This window comes from Parambassis ranga, chromosome 5 (assembly GCF_900634625.1).
Source record: "Parambassis ranga chromosome 5, fParRan2.1, whole genome shotgun sequence".
Lineage (NCBI taxonomy): Eukaryota > Metazoa > Chordata > Actinopteri > Ambassidae > Parambassis > Parambassis ranga.
In genome coordinates, this window is record NC_041026.1 from 9,578,785 (window position 1) to 9,603,529 (window position 24,745).

General features: G+C 39.8%; 1 protein-coding gene across 3 annotated transcripts; it reads right to left on the reverse strand.

Moving 5' to 3' along the window:
• Positions 1–613: 613 nt before the first annotated feature.
• Positions 614–23,168, reverse strand: igfn1.1 (immunoglobulin like and fibronectin type III domain containing 1, tandem duplicate 1). Of its 3 annotated transcripts, XM_028405742.1 has the most exons (26): positions 22,975–23,168; positions 18,649–18,739; positions 13,343–13,462; positions 12,331–12,473; positions 12,139–12,238; positions 11,972–12,016; positions 11,033–11,066; positions 10,595–10,778; positions 10,376–10,489; positions 10,132–10,300; positions 9,646–9,918; positions 8,814–9,530; positions 8,465–8,572; positions 7,391–7,564; positions 5,999–6,123; positions 5,692–5,836; positions 5,204–5,497; positions 4,813–5,109; positions 4,061–4,240; positions 3,831–3,959; positions 3,423–3,731; positions 2,833–2,918; positions 2,551–2,743; positions 2,165–2,461; positions 1,148–1,474; positions 614–1,054 (listed from the first exon to the last, which is right to left on the reverse strand). In XM_028405742.1, the coding sequence occupies exons 2-26, from the start codon at positions 18,695–18,697 to the stop codon at positions 1,050–1,052; spliced, it is 4,617 nt and encodes a 1,538-aa protein (XP_028261543.1). In that variant the 5' UTR covers positions 18,698–18,739; positions 22,975–23,168; the 3' UTR covers positions 614–1,049. The 3 variants fall into 3 exon arrangements, with proteins under 3 accessions (XP_028261543.1, XP_028261544.1, XP_028261545.1); XM_028405743.1 differs by lacking the exon at positions 7,391–7,564; XM_028405744.1 differs by lacking the exons at positions 7,391–7,564; positions 8,465–8,572.
• Positions 23,169–24,745: the final 1,577 nt, after the last annotated feature.

Genomic DNA, 24,745 nt, shown 5'->3' on the forward strand with positions numbered 1-24,745 from the left:
ATAACTAACTGTAATTATAATCAAATGTTTAAAGTGTATCTTCGGAAGCAGAACGTTTTTAGGGATGCATGTGTTTACCTGGACATTTCTGGCAAAAAGCAAACAAGTCCATTAATTTAATTTCATCTGTGATATCTGAATGTTGATGAGCTGCAGTTACTTGTTTAATGTGGTTTTAGATGGAGTGTGAACAGAAATAAGTTAGGTAGTCATTTAAGCACCTCTCCTTGTAACTGAGAAGATGCATCCTGCCCTCGTCAGTCATGTTTTTGCTCCGGGTGCAACTGTTGACCCTCTCTTCTTCAGTGTCTCTAAACTTGGAATGATGCCTGACCCACCCAAAAAAATATGCTAAGAGCGGTAATACAAGAAGACAGAGCATAAATTATGCACATAAACTTGAACATGTACAAGTTGTTCGACTTTTGATACTTGTCTGCAGTGTCAGGTCTTGTCACAAGGCTGTGCACGTTTTTGGTGGATTTTCATTTCATTCTACATTTTCATGCAGATTAGCTTGACAAATTCACAACGAAATGCAGTATGAAATCTTTATTTACACCCTACCCACACACAGTGTAATATGACAGTCAGTATCATAAATTTCGCTTCGCTCTCATCCCAGTTTCATATTGAGGGGAAGACCAAATCTGCAATCATTGAAACATAATAATTGCAAGCACACAGTTAGCCTACTATACATGTGAAAGGATCTCTTATCTAAAACTTAATTAAAACAACCAGTTTAGGCTTACACATTTTTAACACCATGTTTAACATCTATAAATCACTGCTATGCAGTGTCAAGTACATATTTGTATGGTTTAACATGCAAATAACCATGCAGAGTGACCAGCTTTAATTAACTTGATATGCATAGCACCACTGAAATCAAAACAGCACATTCTGATACATTTTACTTCAACCTAAATCTTTCTTGTGACATTAACCTTAAATAAATGCTAGCCTTTGCAGAATTTTGAAACTCTAGGGATAGGTTGATTTCCGTCTGGGTTTTAGGGCAACTGATCCATCTTCAGGGTCTTCGTTTACTCTGAAATAATTACAAAAGCAGCTATTAGTGTGAGGTACTCTCTATATAATCCAAAACATTGTTAAAACAATGTTATTTTTAAAACATTCTTACCTCTGACTGTGAGTTTAGTGGAGCACTCCGCCCTCCCCAGGGTGCTCTCTGCTACAACCTTGTACTCTCCGGTGTCTTTAGGTCCGACCCTCAGTATGAGCAGAGAACAGACTCCACAGGTGTTGGAGATGAAGTAGTTAGTGTTGGTGTTCAGGCTGATGTTGTTGCGGAGCCATGTCACGTGAGGTTTCGGGTCCCCTTTTATAGCACAGCTCATATAGCATTCGTACCCTTGAGGAGCAGTGTGCAATTTCAGAGGGACAATGAACTTGGGGGGACACTGAAGATCACAGGCCTTTGACTCTGGCATCCTCACAGTGAACTTCTCTGCAAGGCAGTGGTTATAGAGGTCATAAAATTAGACTGGTGCTTAATCAACAGGAGAACTTGTTTCAGTGCTGTGTGGCTACAACAGTATGGTTGGAAATTTAACAGTGTGTTCAGATCCTACCCATAGTTCCTCATAATTATACATCAAAGAGACTATAAATGAATTACCAAATGTCCATGGACAACAAAATGTCATGTTGGACATGTTTCATACCCAACATTTAACAATAGTTATGTTATATAAGCAAAAAACCATGTACGTCTTAAAACAAAACATATACTGGATAGGCAGAATTGTACTTAAATATTTGTGTGGCTGTATGCATTATCTATGTGCATTGCTGCTCTACTCTACATTTTCTTAAAGATGTATAATGTAGCAAAAAATAGAATCTCTTAGTGAATACAGAAACACTATTCCCACAGTACACCAGCTGTGGCCCCATGACAACAGTGTTTTATTAAATTAAAAAAGGTAAATTAGCTGGTATAATCTTAGCAATTTGTTTTGAAAGATGCATAAGGAAAGCAAAGGCACACACATTTCAGCTTTGTTTTGTAGCCTTGGTGCTTTGAAGTGCTGTTACATAGTTAAGCATATGCTTAAGGCCTGTTGAAAATGTAGAAATGTGTTTCCTCTAATGCTCATAAGTTAAATAAAGCTGCATGTCTTTAGTGTTGACACACCTTTTTTTGTGGAAATCAGCCACTTTGGTGATTCAGACGGTTTGGAGGAGCCCATGTCGTTCTTTGCATAGACTCTGAACTGGTATTCTCGGCCCGGCATGATGTTGCAGGCTGTGAATTTGTTGTTGAAGATGCGATCCGCAACAGTGTGCCACGCTCTTTTGACAGAATCACGCTTAGTCACCATGTAGTGCAACCTGTCATCACGCTTCTCATCTGGAGAGGCTGTCCATGAGATGGTCGCTGTGCCAGGCACGTTCTCATCAATGTCCACAGGGCCTGGAGGCTTAGGCTCATCTGGGGTTGACACACATACGCATGATCTTTCCAGCTACGGCAAAGGAGGCAAGCATTTATACAGAAAGTCCAGTATTATGGTAACCTACCTGTGACTCGAATCTCGATGCTGAATGTTTCTTGGCCAACAATGTTCCTGACAATGATGGTGTAGATTCCAGTGTCTGTGCGTTCAGCAGAAGGAATCAGAAGCTGAGATGTGCTCTCTGCATTGCTGATGGTGACTTTTTTAGACACTGGTACATTATCCTTCAGCCAGGTTACCTCTGGCCAAGGAGAAGCCTGCAAAGAATACAAGAATAATAAGAATTTTCTCATATTATTTGTAAGATAAAACATATAATCCTGGTCACAGGTGCTTCTTAAATTACCTCAAAGTTGATGTTGAACCGTGCAGAATTTCCAGCTCTTACTACCATGAAACTCTTCATTTTGACATCTGTGAATCGTGGCCTCACTACATAAAAATCAAAGAAAAGCTGGCTATATCAGTCAGTTTAGGAGAAAAAAAAACACATGCTTTCACTGTGGAACTTTAAAACTAGGCAGACATTTAACCTTGCCATAAGACAGGAAACGGTATCAGTGTTTTCAAAGCCAGCACATATTTTATTTTACTGCATAAAGAAGTTGCTGGTCTACCTCTGCCTTGACTGATACACTTATTTGTTTCATTATGTAATTTAAAATGCTGAACTCAACAGCGGTACACCAGTGACTTTCTTGTTCTACAAGGTAGTTTTTGCTTCAGTTTCTGACAGAACTGGCAACAACAAGGTGAATCTGTGATAAAAGCTGAGTCTTTTAGGTTGTCTTTGTTTGGCTAAAATACATTTTACTTCTTCTATTTTTTGTGTCTACTTCTGGGTATTAAAAAAAATAACTATTCCACTTTAAGTATTGTCACTTTGACCTCATTATAAAATATAACTTTGACATCTGTGACTTTGGATTTTCTTACCAGGAGGGGGCATTGCGAGGATGTAATTATCCAGCTCTTGTGGCTCTCCCTCACCTCCATCATTAGTGGCAATGACTCTCACCCAGTACATGGCCATTGACTTCATGCCTCTGACTGTGTAGCTTGTCATGGTTATTGCATTAGTATTGCAGCGATCCCATTCTGTGTTTTCTGCGGGCCTAATCTCCACAAAATATGCCTTGGCTTCATCTTCAACCCCTTTAATTTCCTTGGGGACGGTCCAAGACAGAGACAGGGTTGTGTAGGTGGAATCTGTCACTTTCAAGTCAATGACTTTACCAGGAGGCTCTGTAAGACACAGTTCAAAGCCAGTCATTATTTCCTACGGATGTCATACTTTCTAAAATATTGGTAGGGCTGTCATGATATTTGTAATTGTCCACCTACTTTTAGGGTCTCTGGCAAACACAAACTCGGATGGTGTGCTGAATTCACCGGCTCCAGAGTTATTGATTGCAGACAAACGGAATTCATACTCCATGCCCTCAACCACATCTTTAACTGCAAATCCTTTACCTGTATAGGAAAAGCAGGTATAAGAGATGCATCACTGGTTTGATACTAAATGCCATGACATGAACAAACAGACAAGAGAATTGCATGAATAATTATGTAACCTTTAATCATCTCATCAGTACGGTTGACTGGGCCCCACAGGTTGCTGCCCTTCTTGCGTTTCTCAAGGTTGTATCCCAGAATATTGGTTCCTCCAGTGTTAGCAGGAGGAGACCAGGAGAGGTTGATGCAGTCCTTGAAGGCACTGACAACCTTTGGTGCTGATGGAGGTCCAGGGTATGCTGTATGCACAAACATTTGTGATAATGTCTTTGTTTAAGTAGGTAAATCATATTTTTGTATATTGTGTGTTGTTGGATTATTACCATAATTTTACTACGTATTGAAATCCTCTTATCAGGGTGGACTTAATTAGATGCATTCTCTGTTTTACATAGACAAAGATGGTACCAGTTGCAGATGTAATGCAGTCTGTAATGTAGTCTGCACTTAAAAATACACCACTGGTTGTTGCAGCTGCTCAGTTGACATTGAAGCTTGGTAAATTAGCTCAGAATCTTGCAACTCTTAAAATAATCCAGCTTCTTCACCATGTAACATGCTCAGAGAAGGGTCAGAAATACTTTGCCGTTTCTGAATTCAGTGGCTGCATTGTTTGAATGGTGTTTAGAGACGTGACCTCTGTGGAATCACACAGCATTAAGTAAGACTGGCTTACGGAGCATATTAAATTTGTGCCACTCCTTTAATCCAGCTGCTTCGACTACTGCAGTTGAAACTTTGATCCTTGACCATCAGTTCAGTTTTTTAGTAAAAATGGTACTTGTGGGAATCCACAGATTTCTGAGCTCACCTTTTGTACCGGCTTGAATGTCCTCAGTTTCCATGACTTCACTGATGCCCATTTCAGTCTCCACTCTGATACGATAGCAATACCTCCTGCCGTGGTCAACATCAAGGTCCCTGTACACAGCCTCTGGACCAATTGGCCCAAGCTTCTTCCAGGTGTTGCGGCCGACCTGGTTTCGCTCAAGAATATAATTTCCTATCTTGCAACCACCACTGTCTTTTGGTGGTCTCCACTTAAAATCAATTGCAGAGGATGAAGCCTCAACAATTTCCAGAGGTCCCATTGGAGGAGTGGGCTTATCTGTCAGAGAGGAAAGCAGTATGGAGAACAACACTATAAGTTTTCTGCTTGCTGTGTAGTAAATGCATGGAGGAATTTCTCTCTTTCTACATACCCAGTACAATTAGCTGGCTGAGGGCCTCAATAGTGCCAAATTCATTTTTGAGTTTTAACTTGACTTCTCCGCTGTCTTTGCGCTGTAGCTTAGTCAAAATTATGCGAGTGTAGCCTTCATTGTTTTCTATCAGGATGTTGGATTCATTTGAAAGTTCTTCACCCTCCAGGTACCACTGAACTTTGATAGGTTCCCGTCCGACGTAAGGCAGTTTGAAGGAAGCTTTGTGTCCTTTCTTCACAGTAACAGGAGTTATAAAGGTTGCCAATTCCTCAGTATCAAATCGGGGTGGATCTAAAATGAGTGGTAAACACAGATGTTTATTTTTCTATGATCTAGATCATAACACCCTGTTATGCTGTCTAGTCTTGTACAACACTGTGCCTCAGTGAAAAGTACGTAGCTAATTCTATTCATCATAACTAAAATGCACTCTCAAATAATGCAATGCTTGTGTACAAGGAAGAATTTTTGGCAAATGTTTTTACCTTCCACAACAATCAAGGCCTCGGTCTTCCTCCCATCTGCTTCAAATTTGTATTTTCCAGCAAATTCCTCAGTGACTTTTTCAATTTTCAGCCTGTGGAAAGTTCCGTCTTTGGTAATAGTCAGACCCTCGGTTCCTTCCTTAATCTGGAAACAACACACGTTATTCACACATTCATTACTGCATATTAACAAATATACATCAAGTCACATCTGGAGCTGCAAAAAAAAAGAAAAAAAGGTGTACCTACTGAGCTTTTATGCTATTACTTAATAGCTTATATGACTGCATTTGGACCCCGGACTTACCTCATCTCCATCTTTGTACCAGATTCCCACACAGTCCTCTCTGTTCACTTTACACTCCAGCTCTGCTGCTTCTCCAATAATGGCTTTGCAGTCAGACAGCCCAGCATGAAAGTGAACCCCTGGGTCTGAGGATTCATCCAGCAGTAAGTTAGTGAATGTACTCAGGCTTATACTCCACACGAGGTGTTTTAGCTGTACAAGATTTTGTGATTGTGAATTTACAATTCCACTGTTTTCATGCATATACCAATGCATGGTGTACTCACTTGTATATAATCCAAGTGTGTACACACTTACCTTCCCTTTGAAACAATAAGACAGTTCTTTTTTCTACATTGCTGTTGATATGTTTTATACATAAAACTTGTCTTGCTTGGTCCAGACCTTTGAATCCGTCCACTCCACAGAGTCGATGTCTGTTCAGGCTATTATTTGTCAAAACATATTTGAAGAGTTTGTGCAAGTTAGTAAAGAATATAAGAGTGCACTCTGCAATTACGCGATACTTGAAAAGATCGTGTGTGTCTTCGTTGACTTGTTCCGAATTGGACTTCTTCAACTTTATGGAGGCGACACAGCTCATAAGAGTCATTCATTTGCCTCCGTTCACTCTAATAGTCTTGACAGAAAGACTGACATTCAAGACATAACAAAGATAGTTCCTGGGTCAGTAGAAGAAGAATTTATCATTTTGTCTGTCTGCCAAAATGAGTCTTCAGTGAAGTAAAAATCCTCCAAGGTTACTCCACTTGTCTTCTATCTTCCAATAATGTAAGCATGTGTCCACACGCAGATGTTTCAGTTGCTGTATTAAGTACACAATCGGCTGTGCAGTGGCTAATCAAAGTAATTAACCTCAATGCACCGACTCATCCTGAATTACCATTTAAAATGCAAGCAAGAATGTTAAGACAGATGCACATGGAGCACAGATGCATGTAAACATGACACACGCGCAAACACACAATCTTCAAAGAAAAACAAACAGGACACAGGTAGACACAATTAAACAGTAAATTTTCTGCTGGTGTCCAACCTGTAGGTCAAAGAGACACAATTATTCAATCAATGATATTCTATTATCTACCAGGAAAGTATTTTTAAATTATTTTCACTATCATTACAACTGATTATTTAATCAATTGTGTGTTATACACAGAAAATATCAGTGCATCTGATTTGATTAGCATTTCCTAAAGGCGCTTATAAGGTTAAAGCCACTCTGATCATTCTAAAAGGCCATTTAACCAATTAGAGCTTATATCTAGCCTTCTGCTCAATGAACATTCTGTTAACCGTCAAAACACTGGAAAAAGTTATTGACTCAACAAATGACTTTGTGCAGTGACAGTGCTTCCCATGCAGCAGTTAATGCAGTGCCCGTAATCTTACCACTAACTGTCTCCTCGATCAATGGGCCTTGCCGTGCACGGCTTGAATGTCTGCCAGCTGCTGCTGGCCCACCATCGTCTGCACTCTCACCATTTTCAGGAGATTCATCATTGCCTGCTGCTGCTGGCCCAGAGCCATTATCACCACCGGCATCGCTGGGTTCTCTGTTTTGTGCTTTTTTTTCAGTTTTAGGAGGATAGCATCGCAATTACCATCAATCCAATGATTCTCATTTGCTGTTGGTGGTTATGCCTTACAAATAACATTAATGAAAAACATCAACAATAACAATTAAAATGTCAACATAGAGCATGAAAACAAGATCAACAACAGCAGAAATAGCAAACACAGACATCAATGCAGAAGAGCAGGGCAGTGGAAGAGGTGATATCCAACTTGTATCTTCCAGGATAGGACTGCCATATTTAATATTATCTCTGACACATTTTTTTGTGTTGGTTTCTCACCTTTTCCTATTACCCCCTAAAAACTCACACAGCACATTTATAACGGCAAGACAAACATACCTTCACAGATAAAGCACACATATAATGCACAAAACACAAATATAGATAAAGATCTATATTTACTTTTCTAAAACCATCGGTAGAAGAGAATGCAGAGTTTAGTATAGCATACTGATGCTATTCTGCTTTCTTTCTCACACATAACACAAAAACAAACGAAGACATGTAGACATAGAAGAAGATTGGAATTAGACTATGTACTAGGTTCAGCACATAGTAAATCAGTTAATATATATAAAGACCACGGTTGTCAGGTTATCACATCTGTAACACATGTCCAGAGCATGTTTCAGATGTTTTGGAAGAAATATGTCTTCAGGTTAAGACAGGATTTCTGGAATGTTATGAAATCCACAGCGTCTTCAACAGAGTACATGTGGTGCAGCAGAGCAGCAGTGTGGGTTACATACAGTCATGGTTATTGTTAATGCAGCTGCATCTGAGTTAGGAAGAGTCCCCTGCAACTGTGATGTCAAGTCATTTTCATTTCCAATGACTTTAATAGTCAGTAAGCTCTCTACAGCATGCCACCTTTGATATCTCTTACCAACAATAGGTTCTTCAACCTCCACAATTTTCTTTTTTTGGCGTTTTTCCCTTTTCCCAGATTTTTCACCTTGTTGATTTGTGGTTTCCTCACCATCATTTAAATCTCCTATTAGTAATAATAAATAGCAGTTTGATATACAGAATGGTTAGCATTACACAGAACTAATAATTAATCAAGAACTTCATGTTTAAAATGAACTCAGAACTCATTGAGAAGACAAACAGTAACAACATAAACACGAAGAAAAGAATGAAGGGCAGACAAAAGAGAAAAAAACGACAAAGAAATCCAAAATTCTACTTAAAAATTAAATGTTAAAATATAATAAACATGATCAATTTCTTACCTATTACTGTATCTGGCACAAGTGGACCTTCTCTCACGCGTTTCTTGCGTTTGCCTTTTGCAGCATCTCCTCCCTCTCCCTCCTCTCCATCCTCTCCCTCTCCTCCTTCTCCTCCTTGTCTTCTCCCTCTTCCGCCACCCTCTCCACCATCTCCTCCGTCTTCCTCCAAGTCAATATCAGAATCTTCAAATGAATCATAGTCCTCGTCTCCCTCGAAACCTTCTCCTCCAGCTCCAGCTGCACCTCCAGCTCCAGCTCCAGCTCCACCTGCACCAGCACCTCCTACACCAACACCACCCTCAGCTCCCTCTCCGCCAGCCCCACCAGCACCGCCAGCACTGCCAGCACCTCCAGCACCACCAGCACCTCCTTCCCCATCAGCAGCGCCTGCACCTTTTTTCTTGCTTGTCCTCACAGCCCCATCCTTACCAGCTGCTGCCCTCTTTGCCTTTGCAGCAGCTTTGGCAGCAGCCTTTGCTGCAGCTTTGGCCTCCGCTTCTGCCTTTTTAGCGGCTTCTGCTTCAGTTCGGTTTGCTGCTTCTGCAGCTTCTCTCTCTGCTTGAGCTTTCTTGGCCTGTTCCAGTTTCTCTTCCATTTCCTTCTGATACTTTTCTTGTTGTTCTTTAGCTATTTTGACCAGTTCTTCATCATCGCTGGCTCCAGCCATGGTAGTTTTACGAGCTGCTTTCTTGCCCTTACTGGCAGGATCTTTGTCAGCTATGAAAAATAATATTCACTGTGTTAAGCTCAACACTGAACAATTATGTAGTCAGTGTATCCGTCAGGCACACCACACTTGTGCATATAATTATCAGGGGAAAGGGTATCTTACCTTCAACTACAAGCCAGGCGTTGCATGATTTGATTCCTGCCACAGCAGCATAGATGCCAGCATCCAAAGGTAGACAGTCCCGCACAATCAACTTGTGGATAAGCTTGTCTTCAGATACAATGATTTCATGTTTCTCACTCTTTGTCAGGGGAGCACTTTTGCCAAACCATTTGACCTCATCCATTGGAGCAGTCAGTACACACTGAAAGAGGGCGTCCTCTCGTTCTTCCGCCTTGACCTCCTTTATTTTAACAGCAAAGTCAACTTCAGGCACTGAAAAGACACAAAAAGAAACACACACATTTAAGTTTTTTTTTTTTAATCCATTGTACTAATTTCTGAACTGCTCTTTTTTCCCCACTGCTGTTTCTATGTGCTTCTATGTAGCTAAAACTTTATCTGATCGTAACCCCCAGCTTTCAATACTGATAACAGAGCTTGTAAATATACTGATGCCAGTTTATTTCAATTTAATGTACAACTTACCTTTAAAATCGGTGGAGAAGACATTGACACCCTCAACATCCACCGAATAGAGTCCAGCATCCCCTGCACCCAGTTTCTTAATTGTGAATACGTATTTTTTGCCAATTTGTTTCAAACTGTGTTTCAGGTCTTCGCTTTCCTCTTTGCTGAATGGAACCATGACACCGTCCTGTACAATTTACAGACACGTTAGCAAATTTAGCATTTTGAAACGCCAGTGCTGCGTCAATAGGTAGTGCCTCACCTTGTAAAGGAAGATTTTGCTGCTTGGATCTTTGAGGTCCATATCCAACTCAATTGTTGCACAGTCATCGTCACTGACCTCAATATGTTTTAGCTTGCTGATGTGTGATACAAACTATGGCAGAAATAAGCAATTATAAAATGTGCCTGCACCACATGTAACATACATGTATGTAGAAATGTTGAAAGAGGGTCATTAGTGAATTTGTGGGTCGGGTACCTCTGCGATCTCCTGCTCTCGTTCTTTTTTCATTTCATTAAGTTTCTTCAACATTCCACGGAAGTCTGTGATACCGTACTCGGCACAGATCTTCTCGTAGTCTTTCTTGTCTGCACTAAGCAGAATTTCCCAAACCTTCTCCTCTGACTCCATTTTCTTTTCCTCACGTGTTCCATCGGGCTTACTGCAGAATGAGACATTATGATTAGGCAACACACAGTAAAGCTCTTAACAAAACAGCAAATATTTTTTAAATCAAGACACACGAAGGTAATTTAATTTGTACAAGTCAAACAAAAAAGCATATCACTCCTCAAATATTTTCAGTTATTGCAGTAGTTGTAAGAACAGCTTTAGAACTTCAGAAATAAAGTAATAACAATAATTTATAATTGCCTACTCATAATATAGGCTTGTATACAAACCATTCTGACTCACCGTTGTTTAAGTTGTTTTCTGAAGTCTTTTGCTTCTGTAGAGCCAGAATTAAAACACTAGTTAGTTTTGTTCAGAATAAGCAAAAACATATTTTCACTGTTTATAATTTTTTTTATATTCTAAGGAATAAATATGAGTAGGAATATGTCAGTGCTAAGCAATCACAATACACGATCAGCTGAAAAGTGTCTGCAGAGTTAAATAGGGCAGATTTTATCCACAAATTTGCACTACCGATCTCACAATGTTCTTATGAGTGGGTGACAAGATCATGGAAAGTATCCTTAGAGTGATAGATGTGTCTATAATATGTCAGTAGGCAGGTCTTTGCATGAGGACAATGGTGTGAGAGACGTCCAGGAAGAGAACAGAAAGACGAGAGAAATTTTCTTAAATTTGAAAGCTTTGCAATAAATAACACAACATAGCAGGGTAACAACAAAAAACAATCCAACACAAACTATTGAACACGTCATGACAGATCATAGATGATTTCATTATAATGTATTAAAATAGCGTGTTTCTGTCACAATCACACAAAATGGGAGGATAGAATTCTTTTTATCTAACATTAGGTCACAACGTATTCTTAGTGCTCACACTTGACTCTGATATTTCTAATCAACCTCCTTATAGTCATATAGTCATGGCAACAGCAGGACCCAGAGACCTGATGTTCATGTTATTTCAGTCGTTTCGGGTGGTAAGTATCAGCGCGCAGTGACACGTTACAAATGTGACAGGGAACCCTGACAGGCAGACTTTTCCAAGTATGTCAAATTAATGAATAAAATGAAAAGTTGCAATGGAAATGTATGGGTAGTGATGTAACAGAAAAAAACTAAGGTACTTCATTCACTTCAAGTATTGATAGGTTTTGTGGTATGCCTTGAAGTCCCAATGTGTCTCACAGGAGCACAGATATGATGTCTCACTCACCTTCTCCTTGTTGCTTTTGCATCTCCTTGGTCTTAGAGAATCCAACTGTGAACAAACAGTTAAACAGTTTAAAGCTTAATTGTATCACCTGTTTGAATTTTTTATTGAGGATGTGGTGTGCAGCTGTTAATCGGCACACTTGAGACAGAAAAAAATAAGAATCTTACCTTGAATAACATTCAGGACAACAGTGCAAACAGCCCTTCCATATTCATTTGCTGCAAAGCACTTGTAGGTATCAGCGTCCTCTGGGGAGACCTTAGGGAACTAATGAAATGCACGTTGTCCTTGAATACATGTTAAGTTTTGGAATTTATTGCAGTTGGCCTGCTGTTTGTATCTACTGTTTTCAATCTTACCTCCAGGGTATGTTCATTAGCTGCCTCATCATACCTCTGCACACACTTGTCAGGCTGGAAAACTATTTCGCCGTTTGCTCTGCTCCATGATACAGTAGGTGTAGGAGTTCCCACAACAATGGCTTTAAAGAAGGCAAATTTTCCTGTAACAGAACAAATGGATAGATAACAGCAATTTAGTAGTTACAAACTGCTCATTGCGGATGCATTTTGATGCTTATGCTATCACCATGGCTGTAGCTGCCATTGAGGTGCCCGAGGTCTGGACTTTGGCATTGCTTTCAAGGCCCTTATAATTTAAGAAATGTAATAATTGCTGCAAAGATTTTTCTAAAACATCATGATGTTTCACTTTGTTCTAGTTGCTGGCATCATGCTGGTGCGAGAATTTTAGATGTGTGTCTATATTATATGTTTTTATGGTATGTGCTCAGGGAAGCCAAAAAGGGTAAAGAAAGGTCCAGATTTACGCAATTATTAGCTTTGAATTAAAAAAAAAGGATTTAACAAAACCTTATTTCAACTTATTCCAATTCCTTTATATTATAAACCACATATGTCAGTTCATACTGTACTATTCATTGTATTAACTGTGCCCAAAATGCTTTAGAGGTTACAATAAAGTTTCAGTGGATTACCGTTCAATGGCTATGGTTAAATGCCATTTTTCCCTAATCCATATTTTGTCACAGGATGTTCACTTGGACCCCTGTTACTTTGGCTCCAGCCATGGGACCTTATGATGTGTGTTTTTTTCGAAGGACTTGAGCATACTGGTTAGCCCAACTTGGTTTTGAAACGAAACCAAACAATCATGCCAGGATGCTATGTTAGAATGGATAATCTACCACGTCTTCTAATTTGTGTGGGTGAACATGTTATATGTGTGTTAACTTTGCCCTTTAAATTGATTAACTTTGTCTTTTTCTTTGACATCTACATTTTCCCTTTTGCAATTTAAGTTTGTTCACAAAGTGTAATTGCACTTGACTTCATTTCTTGTGGGACTCACCTTGTTGAATAGTCAAAGCGATGGGTTTGCGGGTGAAGTCAGGAGTTGTCATTCCCTCTGGAAGTTCCTCCATAAACTGTGTTATCATCACACCGGGCACCTTGGACTTCTTTTTGATGCCTAGTCAAATCAAAAAACATTTCCATTAGACAGGCCGTATGTTTTTATTGGACCAGGTGAAGATGAGTGCTAGTAAACACGGTGTGGATTGATCTGTTGTTAGGGCACAGTATGGCCAAAAACAAGTAAACGTGTCAGTTTAAGTTCCAAATTCTGATGTGAAAATGCAACACTATATGACAAAACAACTAACAAAACATGTTGTCTTTGTAACTGCAGGTGCATGTTATTTAAACCAAACAAATGATTGTCTGTCGCCTCATTTGTGAACTTATTTAATGTCAGTTTGACCCTGCTACTGGTTGGTTTGGTGAACTTGCTCTCATATTTTGCAGCACTCCCACTGCTGTTTTTGTAAGAACAAAAGAATACAAACTAATTACCATTCTCACATCCTCTGCATCTCTTGTGTGTTAGCTTTGCTCTGACATTGTGCCCTCACAACATACTTAACATGGAGTTCTCATAGTAGGAGTACTGTGAGATCAACAGGAAGGTTGCCTGTTGGGTAAAACCACATTTCTGTAATTATGTTGTAGGGCTATTTTTGCAGTGGTGAGCATAAATCTGATGCAAGCATGCACCCTGGGTTTCTGTATTTGAGCCCTATAGGTTATTGAATTTATACAATTTCAGTGTTTTTGCCACAAACTTTAGTGTTTATGTTGAAAACATGAGTAAAAACCTTGAATTAAAGTTAATTGTAGAAAAAGTCATATTGAACATACTAAATAGTGTTTAGGGTGTGTTCACACTTCTGAACCAAAACTATCTAACAAATTCTAAGAGTTTTTGTGCTTATGGCTAAATGTTGCCACCCCCTCCACCATCTTTGCCCACTGTTTTTTTTTTGAGATTATTATAATATATAAATATTGAATAAGAAAAACAAGCCTTCTGTGCTGCCGCCTATAGTTTTTCTGTGTGTTTTCAAAGCTCAGTGTGGGAGCCATTGGCTTTCATCATCTTTACAGAGCCTAAACCCACCAAACACAGGCAAAGCTGGGAAGCATGAGTGGAGCTGAGGTGGGTGGGTGGCTGTGTAAGCATGTAGCTTGTGATCTGAGGTGGCACTCAGCTCCTCTTGAAAAAGGGAAATAATCTATTGAGACCTAAAGTTTGATAGCAGGCTGTAAACTAGTTTATTTCTGCTGTGAAGTTGGACAGGGCAGCAGATTTGGGCCATTTTGGGGGGTCAGCTTCCTTTTTTCATGTTGTTTAGATATATCTGGATTGTGCTTTGTCATATTTCAGTTAAGTCTTGCGACCCGGAGTTTGTTTTAAGTGTGAACACGTCCTCAAGTGTAGCTGTTGTATAATGTCAAAGTATTGAAAAGTGACTGAAATTTTTGGTGGTAACTACTATGTATAAGACATATATTGCATTGCCTGGTCTTGAAATGGCATGTATATATTTCATATTCTTGTTGTGATATCCTTAGCACAGTTCAGTCTAAATTTGTGAATATCCACAGAAAACTGGACAAATATTTTCAGTGCGTGGGGAAAAAATAGCTTTACAGACTATTAGTGAATTGTGCAGGTTTCAGCTTGTGTTATTAAAATGTGTGTTGTTGTAATCAGGCATCGGGGAACACCTTCAGTGCTCTGAACTAACCCTCAGCAATCTCTGGGAGGGCAGCACTGACTGCTGATCATGGAGGTATGTCCACAGATCCCTGGTCTTTAATTACTGTCACTTGGCATGAAAGACCTGTAACGGGCAGAATATTAACTCTAGAATATAGAAGACATGAGCAAAGTGACCAGCATTTTGCAGTCTAAAGCACATTGGAGGTCAAATGCTTGCGGCAGGTGGGCCTACAGTACTGTGTGTAGCAGAGCAGTGGTAACATTACACTGTTTTTTGCTGCTGTTAACAAGCTGAACACTATGGGATGGTGAGGATGACATCATTAAAAGCAACATGTTTGCATGTGACTGTTGATCAGCCTTCGAATGGACAACAGCAATTAGATGAATGCTGCATGTTTAAGCCAGGCATGGAGTCCAGGGGTCAGTCAGCAGAACATGTTTCATGGAGTTTAATTGGCATAAATTTGGTGCAAAAAGATTATTATTCTAAATTTAACATAACTTATGTGTGTATGAACTAAATACAATTTCCTTAGATGTGTAACTATATACACGGCTGCTATCACTAAAAGGCAGAAGGTTTTTTATTCAGTCCTCAGATGAAATGTCTGCGGCTGAAAATAACTTTACTGCTCTTATCATATTTCTAATGCAGTTGCACCGGAGGACTCCCTGTTCTGTTTGAGTAGTCTGCCAAACACAGAAAGTTGTTGTGGAAGACTTCCTTTTATGTCCCAGATTTGCCTTTGTGAAGTTGTTTTTTTTTTTTTTTTTGTTATTTATTTTCCTTTGCATCACGTTTAATGAACTCCATTATTGCAGTGTAGCTGTGCATAAGGCTGAATAGCTACCAGAATAGGTAAAGATAAGCAAAAATAGAAATTTTGCAGTTCATCAGAAATGAAAACAGAGACCCAGAGATTGAATGCCCTCGTCCTTCTCTTTATCTATGCATTTGCTTGTTAAACGTCTCCTGTACTCTTCTGCTCTAATATAGCTGATGCTTTAAAGTCCCATATGTATTTGCGTTTAGCAGACTGTGCAAACTTACAGGAGATATTCAGCTCCTTCAAACTGTATATTAAATACGTACGCCCTGCAGTAGTTGAAGGCTGAGCTTCTCTTGCATTTAAGGCTCCTCTTTCTTCCCTACTTTTTAAGCTTTGTTTTTTTTAGTCCTTCTTTGTCCTTTGAAATGTCTTTGTGCATGAAAGATGCTTTATAAGTACACTTTGCTTACCTTGGAAAATAAATAAATGAACAAAAGAATGCATGAATGATAAAAACTGCATTTGGAAAGCTAAGAACTTGCTGACTCTCCAGCATGTTCCCGTTGTTGTTCTGTGAACCAGCCTCGTCCAAATTGTCATTTATGAAGTTTTAGGAATCGTTTGCCTTTTTCACTGTGTTTTCATGCTCCTTCTGCCTCACTGTTCTGCCGTACAGACCTAAGAGATTAAACACTGAGGTATTTAACTAGGTAGAGATGAACTGACACATTCCCATCTTAGAATACAGAATTCTGGTCAGGTCTGCTTTCTGAGTATAGTCCCTAAATTAGTCATTATATACAATCGTAGAGCAGCAAAGATGTTACCTGTAGTTTACCTCACAGTTGTGTTAAAGTTGAACTAGGTTCATGTATTTATATTTATATTTTTTAACAAGTGGGTTTGATACCTCTAACCAAGCCACCTGAATCAGAAGAAATCAAAAGACACCCATATATGTGTGAACCTTAAAGGCTTCCAAAACATGTCATTCCAGCTGAATACCTGGAGACCTCAGTGATCTGTGTTAACGCTGACAGCATGTTGTTTTCTGAAACCTGCTTTGAACTGCAGGATCATATAGATTGCAAATTTATGTGACAGTTATGTGTGGGCAGACAAGAAAAGGTCAGACCTCTCATGTAAAGATACAGATTATAATTTACTGGTAATCTTTTTACTTAAACCAAATTCATGCAGTTTAGGTATTAAATGAAATCTACAAGTTAATTGTGATTAAGCTGGAGGGGCACTGGGGTGGCCTGTCAGATCCCTTAAAAAAAAATCCCTGTAGACCAAGATCACATATTGAGACTGAACTGTGCTAGCATATTGTACAAGGCTAATTAGCATTATGTTTAAAAAGTGACATTTTGTCCTTTAAATTACCAGCTAAAGTAGACACATGGCAATCAACCGCAGTGCCCTCTAGGAACAGCCTGAAGCTAGTATTCATATGGAGGTTGAGGGTGAAAATGTCACAATGAAATGCATCTGTTGTGACACTGAAAGTTCCATCATCCAGTCTGGATGACACCTTTCATGGAGTGATGACGATCACATCATACATGCAACATGGAATCATGCATTGACAGAAGGTGAATCGCTGATGTGATTCGGTTTCTTTTGTTGTTGTTGTTGTTGTTGTTGCTCGCATACCTTTGTCGTCCGGGTGAACTCCGTCAGAACCGTCAACTTAACACGCAACGTGACAGCGGGAGAGGGAACAGGGACAGGTAAATATTAATCCTGACAGAAGCACCACGGCAAGGTTGGAACTTCGACAGGATTATGGACACATAATAAACATACACATAACACCACAGTATACAGTATCTGCTGTAACCCGCTATTGGGAAGCACGCACAAAGACAGATCTTGAGCAGACCCAGAATATTCAGAGACACACAAAACATGGTTAGTCATAGACAAAGTATAATACAGTGTGTTAGCAGCCTGGCGTTACAGCAGCATGGAAATGGTAATGCTGTGCAACTTTTGATTAGAATTCCAAGCTCGCTTACGCATTTTCACTTAGCAGACACCTCAGGATGATTCCTGCGCAGTGCTTGAGAGAAATTATGTGCAAGTACTGGTTGGGGGGGAAGCAATTTTGCAGAAAATGAATTTGAAATAAGCCTTTGTTTTGTCTTCTATCAAACAATGACACCATTTTGTTTTCAATTCTGTCTTCAGTTGTGGCAGCTTGGAGTTGCATTAATCTTTTCTCACGGTTGTGTTGATCATCGTTGTTGCCATTAGCTGCGTGACAGTGTTGTTTTTCAGACGAATCCCTGTGCAAATATTCGTCTCAACATTTTTCTGTCATGAAGAGATGTTTTGTTTCAACAGGCTTTTGTTCAGCGATCACTGCTTATTTGCATCTCATCTTCTGTAATCTTGGACAGCTCTGATCATTAATCTTCATAGTTGTGGACTTTGAAGGCTGCTTCTTCTTGCAGTTGTTTCGTTCTCAACACAAAAATGGCTTCAGGTTTCTAGACATCAGGGAGAAGAGAAGTAAAATTCGTGATAATTGTTTCTCCTGCTCAAAATAAGTAGCTGTTGTGCTTCATTTGTTTCCAGGTTTTTGAATTTCTTGATGAGGAAGAGGTTTTGGCCGGCGGTGTCCCTCTGTGTTTCCTTGTCTTGGAGGTTGGTGTGTCTTGAACACATCACACCACTTGTTCGTTTGTGTAAAGTTCAGTCGTACACTGCAGGTCAAATGGATCCTGTTCATCGCCATTGCTGGGATGAGAGAAAGTACAGGCGGAGACAGCTGCAGTATACCAACATTTTGCCTGACTTGACTGCACTTACCCGTCTGCCCAGCGGCAGTTTGATCGGTCACCTTTGACCTCTTCCACATCTTGGTTTTCTTTTGAGCTCTGTTGATCTAAGAGGCTCTGCACTGAAAGAAGGAAAAAAAACAGAAGATAAATGAGGAAATCTTTAGCACATCATACACGCACAGCTCAAACAGAAATCAGGAATATTGACTGGCATTCCCTTCACAGTTTGAGGTGTCAGTCTGTTAACGTTTGCATTGGCCCTGCTTTTATTTGCTCATTCTCTTTTTGAAAATTTAAACAGATGCCACTCAAAGGTTATCACGGAGTTATGTAAGACGAATTCAGCTGTTTGCACTGCTCCTCTTCTTCAGTGCAGTAACTCTAACCAGTCAGCAAGAGGCAGCAGCCAGTGTCATTTACTGTAACTGTTGGCCTTAACATGGGATGAATGTCTGTGTCAGGAGTCCTTTGCAGGCATGTGTTAATTAAGCAGGGCTCTAACTGGGGCCTTATATAAACAAGGTGAAGAGTGAAGCTTTGAAATACTGCACACTGTCATGGCCTCTCAGCCCATACAGTAAGTTAGTTATGGTGTGAAAATGTAAATGTTTAAAGTACTAAAAATACGAATACTAAATGTTTATTTAGCGTCTTGGCAGATTAGCTGCTTCAGGAATCTTCTTCTAAACCTAGTCTCTGTGTCTTGTTGTAATCCCAGATGGACTCCATGTTGTTGTAAACAAGATGAACAGATTCTGTTGAACCTAAAGTCGGAGTTAGCAAGAACACAAAGGTGTTTCTGTTTTAACTTGCGCTGAAAACGTAACCTAGTTAGGAGTGGGTTATGTTCAGGGTTTTAGCTTAAATCAGCTGTAAAAAGCACTGATTGCCTGCTTAGCACATCATTACCATTCACAGCCAATCCACTGGACCTAAAGGCACCTTAACTGTACCAGGTTCTGTTCAGACAGAGAGTTTGGAGATTACAGTGATCCTTTTTTAATGAGGCCCAGTATTATCTGTGAGCTCCTTCTGCAGACTTTCTGTATGTTGGTAAGCTGTGGGACTGAAGATAAACAAATATTTTCATTTTTTTTATTAGTCTCCCATGTGGAGTATAATGTTATTGAAATAGCCCATAAACCATAATTTGCATTTTACAACATATTAAAACACAAATAAGAGTAAATATGTTGATTCCTGGTATGCAGTGTAACTGGCAGACAAACTATGACCCAGCTGTGAGAGGGTGATTGATAGGTCAGTGGCCCGGGTTATGATCTGAAACAGCTCTCACGCTTTTGTTGTATTGATTATGCACAAAGATCAGCACAGGCTGAACAGCAACATGTAAGATGGATTTTCCTGGTGATAGAAATAACTGTTTTCTTGTGGTTGTGTGGAATCTGTCAGTCACTGCAGACGAAACTTGTTGCACACAGGACAGTTTTGCAAGCGGTTTTTTGTTTGGAAACCAAACCAAGCAGTTCTAATGCTTTCAGCCCAGTTTAAATCTGAAACAACTGTGGTGGCATGTCACACGTTTCTTAGACAGTGCTGTCCTGCCTGAAATAAAAAAAATACCATAATTAATGTCAAACTTTATGCCGCATCATTTTACTTCATCATATTTAACAGAAAGAGTCAAATGAAACACTATGTTAGCTCCAGTTCGGTCAGGAAAGAATCATTTTTAATTAATGACACCAAATCAGTGTTTATGTAAAATCATCAAGTGCAATGTGACACTGGATGATGATTGCTGCCTGACTCATGTGGCACTTGGTACATGAGTCACAGCTCTGCACAGTTATGAAAGGTCACATGTAGCAGCTCTATGTCATTACTATTTTTTGTTCTTGTAAAATTTGACCTAAAGACTCTCAGGTTAAGGGGTCTTAACCCTCTCATTGGACAGGGATTTAAAGTAGGTGTGGTTACATAATATTATTGTTTTTATTGCTTTGTAGCTCAACATAGATTTTCAGAGGATAATGATGGCGTGAGGAGGTGAGTGCTCTTTGACTGTGTCCAGTGTAAATAGCATGATTTGGAGAACATAGCATGATCTTATTTCTTAAATTACATCCTTTTTTTTGACCATAAAAGTTTTTGTTGATGTGGCTAGCGACTGATTTACTTTAAAAACTGCCATAACCTTTGCTTCTGTGTATAATGCTTATTTTGCATAAAATAATCCTTGATAACTACTATTTAATAAGATCTTTTGTAGCATGCAATCGTCTATAATTGATATGTTTGCTGCATGACTTTCAAACAAACAGCATGTTGGCTCGGCATGTTTCACTAGCTCCTTTTATATGCTTCTGCAAAAAAAGAACAAGTTCCTGTAAACATGGATTCTTACTAATTAACTGTAAAATCATGTTTATGTGGAGACTTTACTGTATGCTCAATGATAAATATGTTCCTTCAGATTTTGTATATTTACAGTCTGTCCTGATGTCCCACTAAAAATAAAACCTGCAGCCCTGGAAAGTAAGTGTTTTATTTTTAGTTGTAAAAATGCTCCGGCATATGTTCAACAAGGTTCTGGGCTCCAGCAGCGATCTTGGCTCTTGGTGCATCTTGAAAACCAACTACACAACACATATGGTAAAAGCAAAACAGCCTGCAAGAGGAGACATCTTGGCAGGAGGTTTCTTCACATTTAAGGAGACCCACTCCTCTTTCCCTGCCACTAAATAGTTCCACCATTTGTACTCATCACATTTATAGTTCAGTGTTTGGCTTCTTTTGAGTTTTAATGGATTCTTGCTTGAGGGGAAAAGGGTATGTCAAACACAATAGCTGTCAATACATCCTAAACACGTGTCCCTGAGATTTCCCAAAGATTTGTGCTGCAGGGCTGTTTCTCAGTAAATATTTCTGCTTCTTCACATTCATGCTTCATAACATCATTACATAGTGTATTACCAGCATGTAGGCAGGCAGGCTGTCACTGCAGGCAACATGACAAGTCACCAAGATTAAAATTAGAGATGGACTATCTGAAATGTTGGACCACTGTAGCAGAAAGGAGAAAAGAAAACACCCAGCTGTGCACTCCGTTAGCCTGAGCTGGTGCTGCTAGTCACTCTTCTTTGCATTCCTTACATAAAATAAACTTCATCTCACTCGTTTGGTGCACACAGCAGAAGAGAATGCCACTGATAAAGGAAATACATCCTGCATGTTTACAACACTGCATCCTTTGATACCAAATGTACAGATGTCTGTGGACACCACAGAGCAGACAGGCAGATTACCCCTCGTGTCTGGTGCTACGTGACATGTTTCAGTGAATGTGCCACGCACTGCAGATGACTGCACCACTGACCACATACTCTGAAAATGTCCCCGGTAGCTTCTCAAATGTCGCTCAGTGCATTTCTGCTCACGTCATTGATTGAAGCAGAGCGTGTGAGGACAGAAGTGGCTTCAGCTGTGTAGCTCACACAGAACTGAGCCTGATGACAAGGCCCTTCGGTGTCAAATGAGCGCTAATAGTGCTATTTGAACTTCCACTGGGATTTGTTCCTGTGTTTCTGTAAGAGAGCTGACAAGTTGATGCACATATAGCCCTCACAACATGTAAGAAATGCTCAGCTCATAGCCTGACATGTATGTTGTGATCAGGATGCTGTTCCTTTTTGAAACTGTTTCCTCTGAGATTAGTGTCTTGCATTGTTTTTTACACATAGAACAGCTGTCCTGTCTAAAAAAGTAGTATAGAAAACATAAACTATATCTCTATTTATTAAATGTAAAAAGAACTCTTACTTTTTGTGCCAAAGTACAACCCACTCCCTCCATGCAGCTCTCTGAATCTCAGCTTACGTATTGATTTGATACCTCCATCTAAAGTTAGTCATCACCCAGCAACCTCACAGCTCTGACCATGCTGCTGTGTTCCGAGCTTCCCAGATTTAAAACTGTGAAATTCAAACTGAGAAGCCTGCATGCCTTGCTAAAGTGATTTCATGCAGCAGCACCAAATCTGTGTCCTCGATGTAACTGAATCCTGTACAGCGTTTAATGTATATCTGCATTATTAATCCTGTAACACTCTATGTAATTTGATCACCTGATATAAAGTTCCTTTTACGGCTGCAATAGAAACATATCCTTGTTACACCTGCATGCACAGTTTAGGGTATTTTTTAAAGTGGAATTTGTGCACCTGTTTACAAAAATACTGACATCCCGCTGAGGCAAACACTCCTGACACACATTGTTTCACTCTGATTAGGTTTGCAGGTGCTAAATCTGAAGAAACATTTTGATGTAGTTCATTTCATGTCTCTGCTGCATACGTTTTCTCATCCAGCCTTCATTTCTGAGGGCCACCTACCTGCTCACAGTCCCCAGTGCTGTCAGCTCTCTTTCCTTTCAGACAGCAGTCTGGTCACACTGTGCCTTCTCCTAATTTTTTCAGTGTAATAGATCCTTCCAGCAGTGTGCAAGTCTGTGCTTGATGCTCCTCTACTGCCTAAGACCCACTGACTGCCAAAAGCTGTTTAGGCTTTTTTGTATTTGTGAGTGACTCCAAAGACATTGGAGGTTGAGTGGGCGGTGAATAAGGGGTGGGGGGTGGGGGGGTTGCACTGTGACGAGTGGGTCAAAGAGCAGGTTAAATACCTCTTAGAGAATCATTTGTTCTCATAAAGCAGATGCTCTGACACAAGTAAAGATAGTTTGTTTACAAGCTTGGAATCGAGTGTGTATATCTGAGTTCATAAGTTCATGTGTGTGCATGCAAAAGTGATCCTGAAGTTATAGTTTATGATGAAAATAAAGAAGTCTTGACTATTACCAAGCTTGTGTTGTTGTATTTATCTTTTCATCATGGTCACACCATTCTCTCATTTGTACCACACACACTGCACTGCACTGGGTATACCCTGAAAACAGAGGACTGAAATGACAGCAAGCCAAGCAGCCTGCTGGATGTTTTTACTTTGCTGCTTTTATAAATTCATACACTGATTTTCACATTCAGTGGAAACAATCAATTCCGGATGACTGGGACATTATAATTACCATCCTGCCAACTTTAATTAACAAAATAATACATTTCCAAATGCTTGCTATTGATTTGACAAACTGGAGTGGAAATATATAATGGAGATTATATTTATTGGATGAAATTTGATACCCAGGACCAAGTGTCCTCTATTATTTAAAGAAAACTCACAGGTATGTACAGCAATGTCTAAAGCAATGTTGAACTCTAAATGCTTTACACTATGGCACTCCAGTATGTCTTGTCCAGAATTGTTAAATAAAGTGTACATGTGTGACATTGTCTCCCTCCGAGGGGTATCGTGCCAAACATGAGGCAGCTGCTGGGAGTTTATGTTCCTGTGAGCATCTGAAACCTGATCAAGAGTACAACAGATCACAAACACATCCTCACCAGAAATACACATACAATAAATGGTGCTATATAAAAGCAACAGTCCACATATAAACTGATATATAAATGAAATACAATGGCATTCTCAGTCATCCAGGCTGTTTTTATACAAAGGGTTGAAGCGAGGTATCTGGACTTGTAGAGCTTTCTTGAAGATGTTTCGCTGGCAATCCAAGCAGCTTCATCAGTTCTAACAGTTTGGTGGGGTTATACTGTATGTGTTAGAGGACCTCAGTGGGTGTCTCCATACTTGCCTGTGTGGGTCTGTGTCTAACGACTATGAGTCTACAGGGGGAGCTGTGGTGGTGGGACAGGTTCGACAGCTCATTGTTCTTGCTGGTCACATTTGACTTGGAGTGACACTTCCTAAGAACGGATGGAAGCACTGCGTTGTATGTGGTGGAAAGATGATGTCTGAGTCCACCACCTCCGATGAAGCTGCTTGGAGGAGCAGCAAAACGTCTGTTGATACACCCAAACAAGCTTAGGTCCTTAAGAGACATGCAGTGTATGTCAGACCCCCCTGAAATGTGTTTTTTTAACCACATGCCACTCCTCCTGCTTGCCTAAACCTTCCCTGCCTTGACTGTAAACTTCCTCTCCAAAAGCGACAGCAGCCATAAATCTGCCATGTCTGAAGAAATATACCTCCAGGTATCATCTTCTAACAGATGGTCATAGGTTCTGTCACTGTTTTCACTGTAAA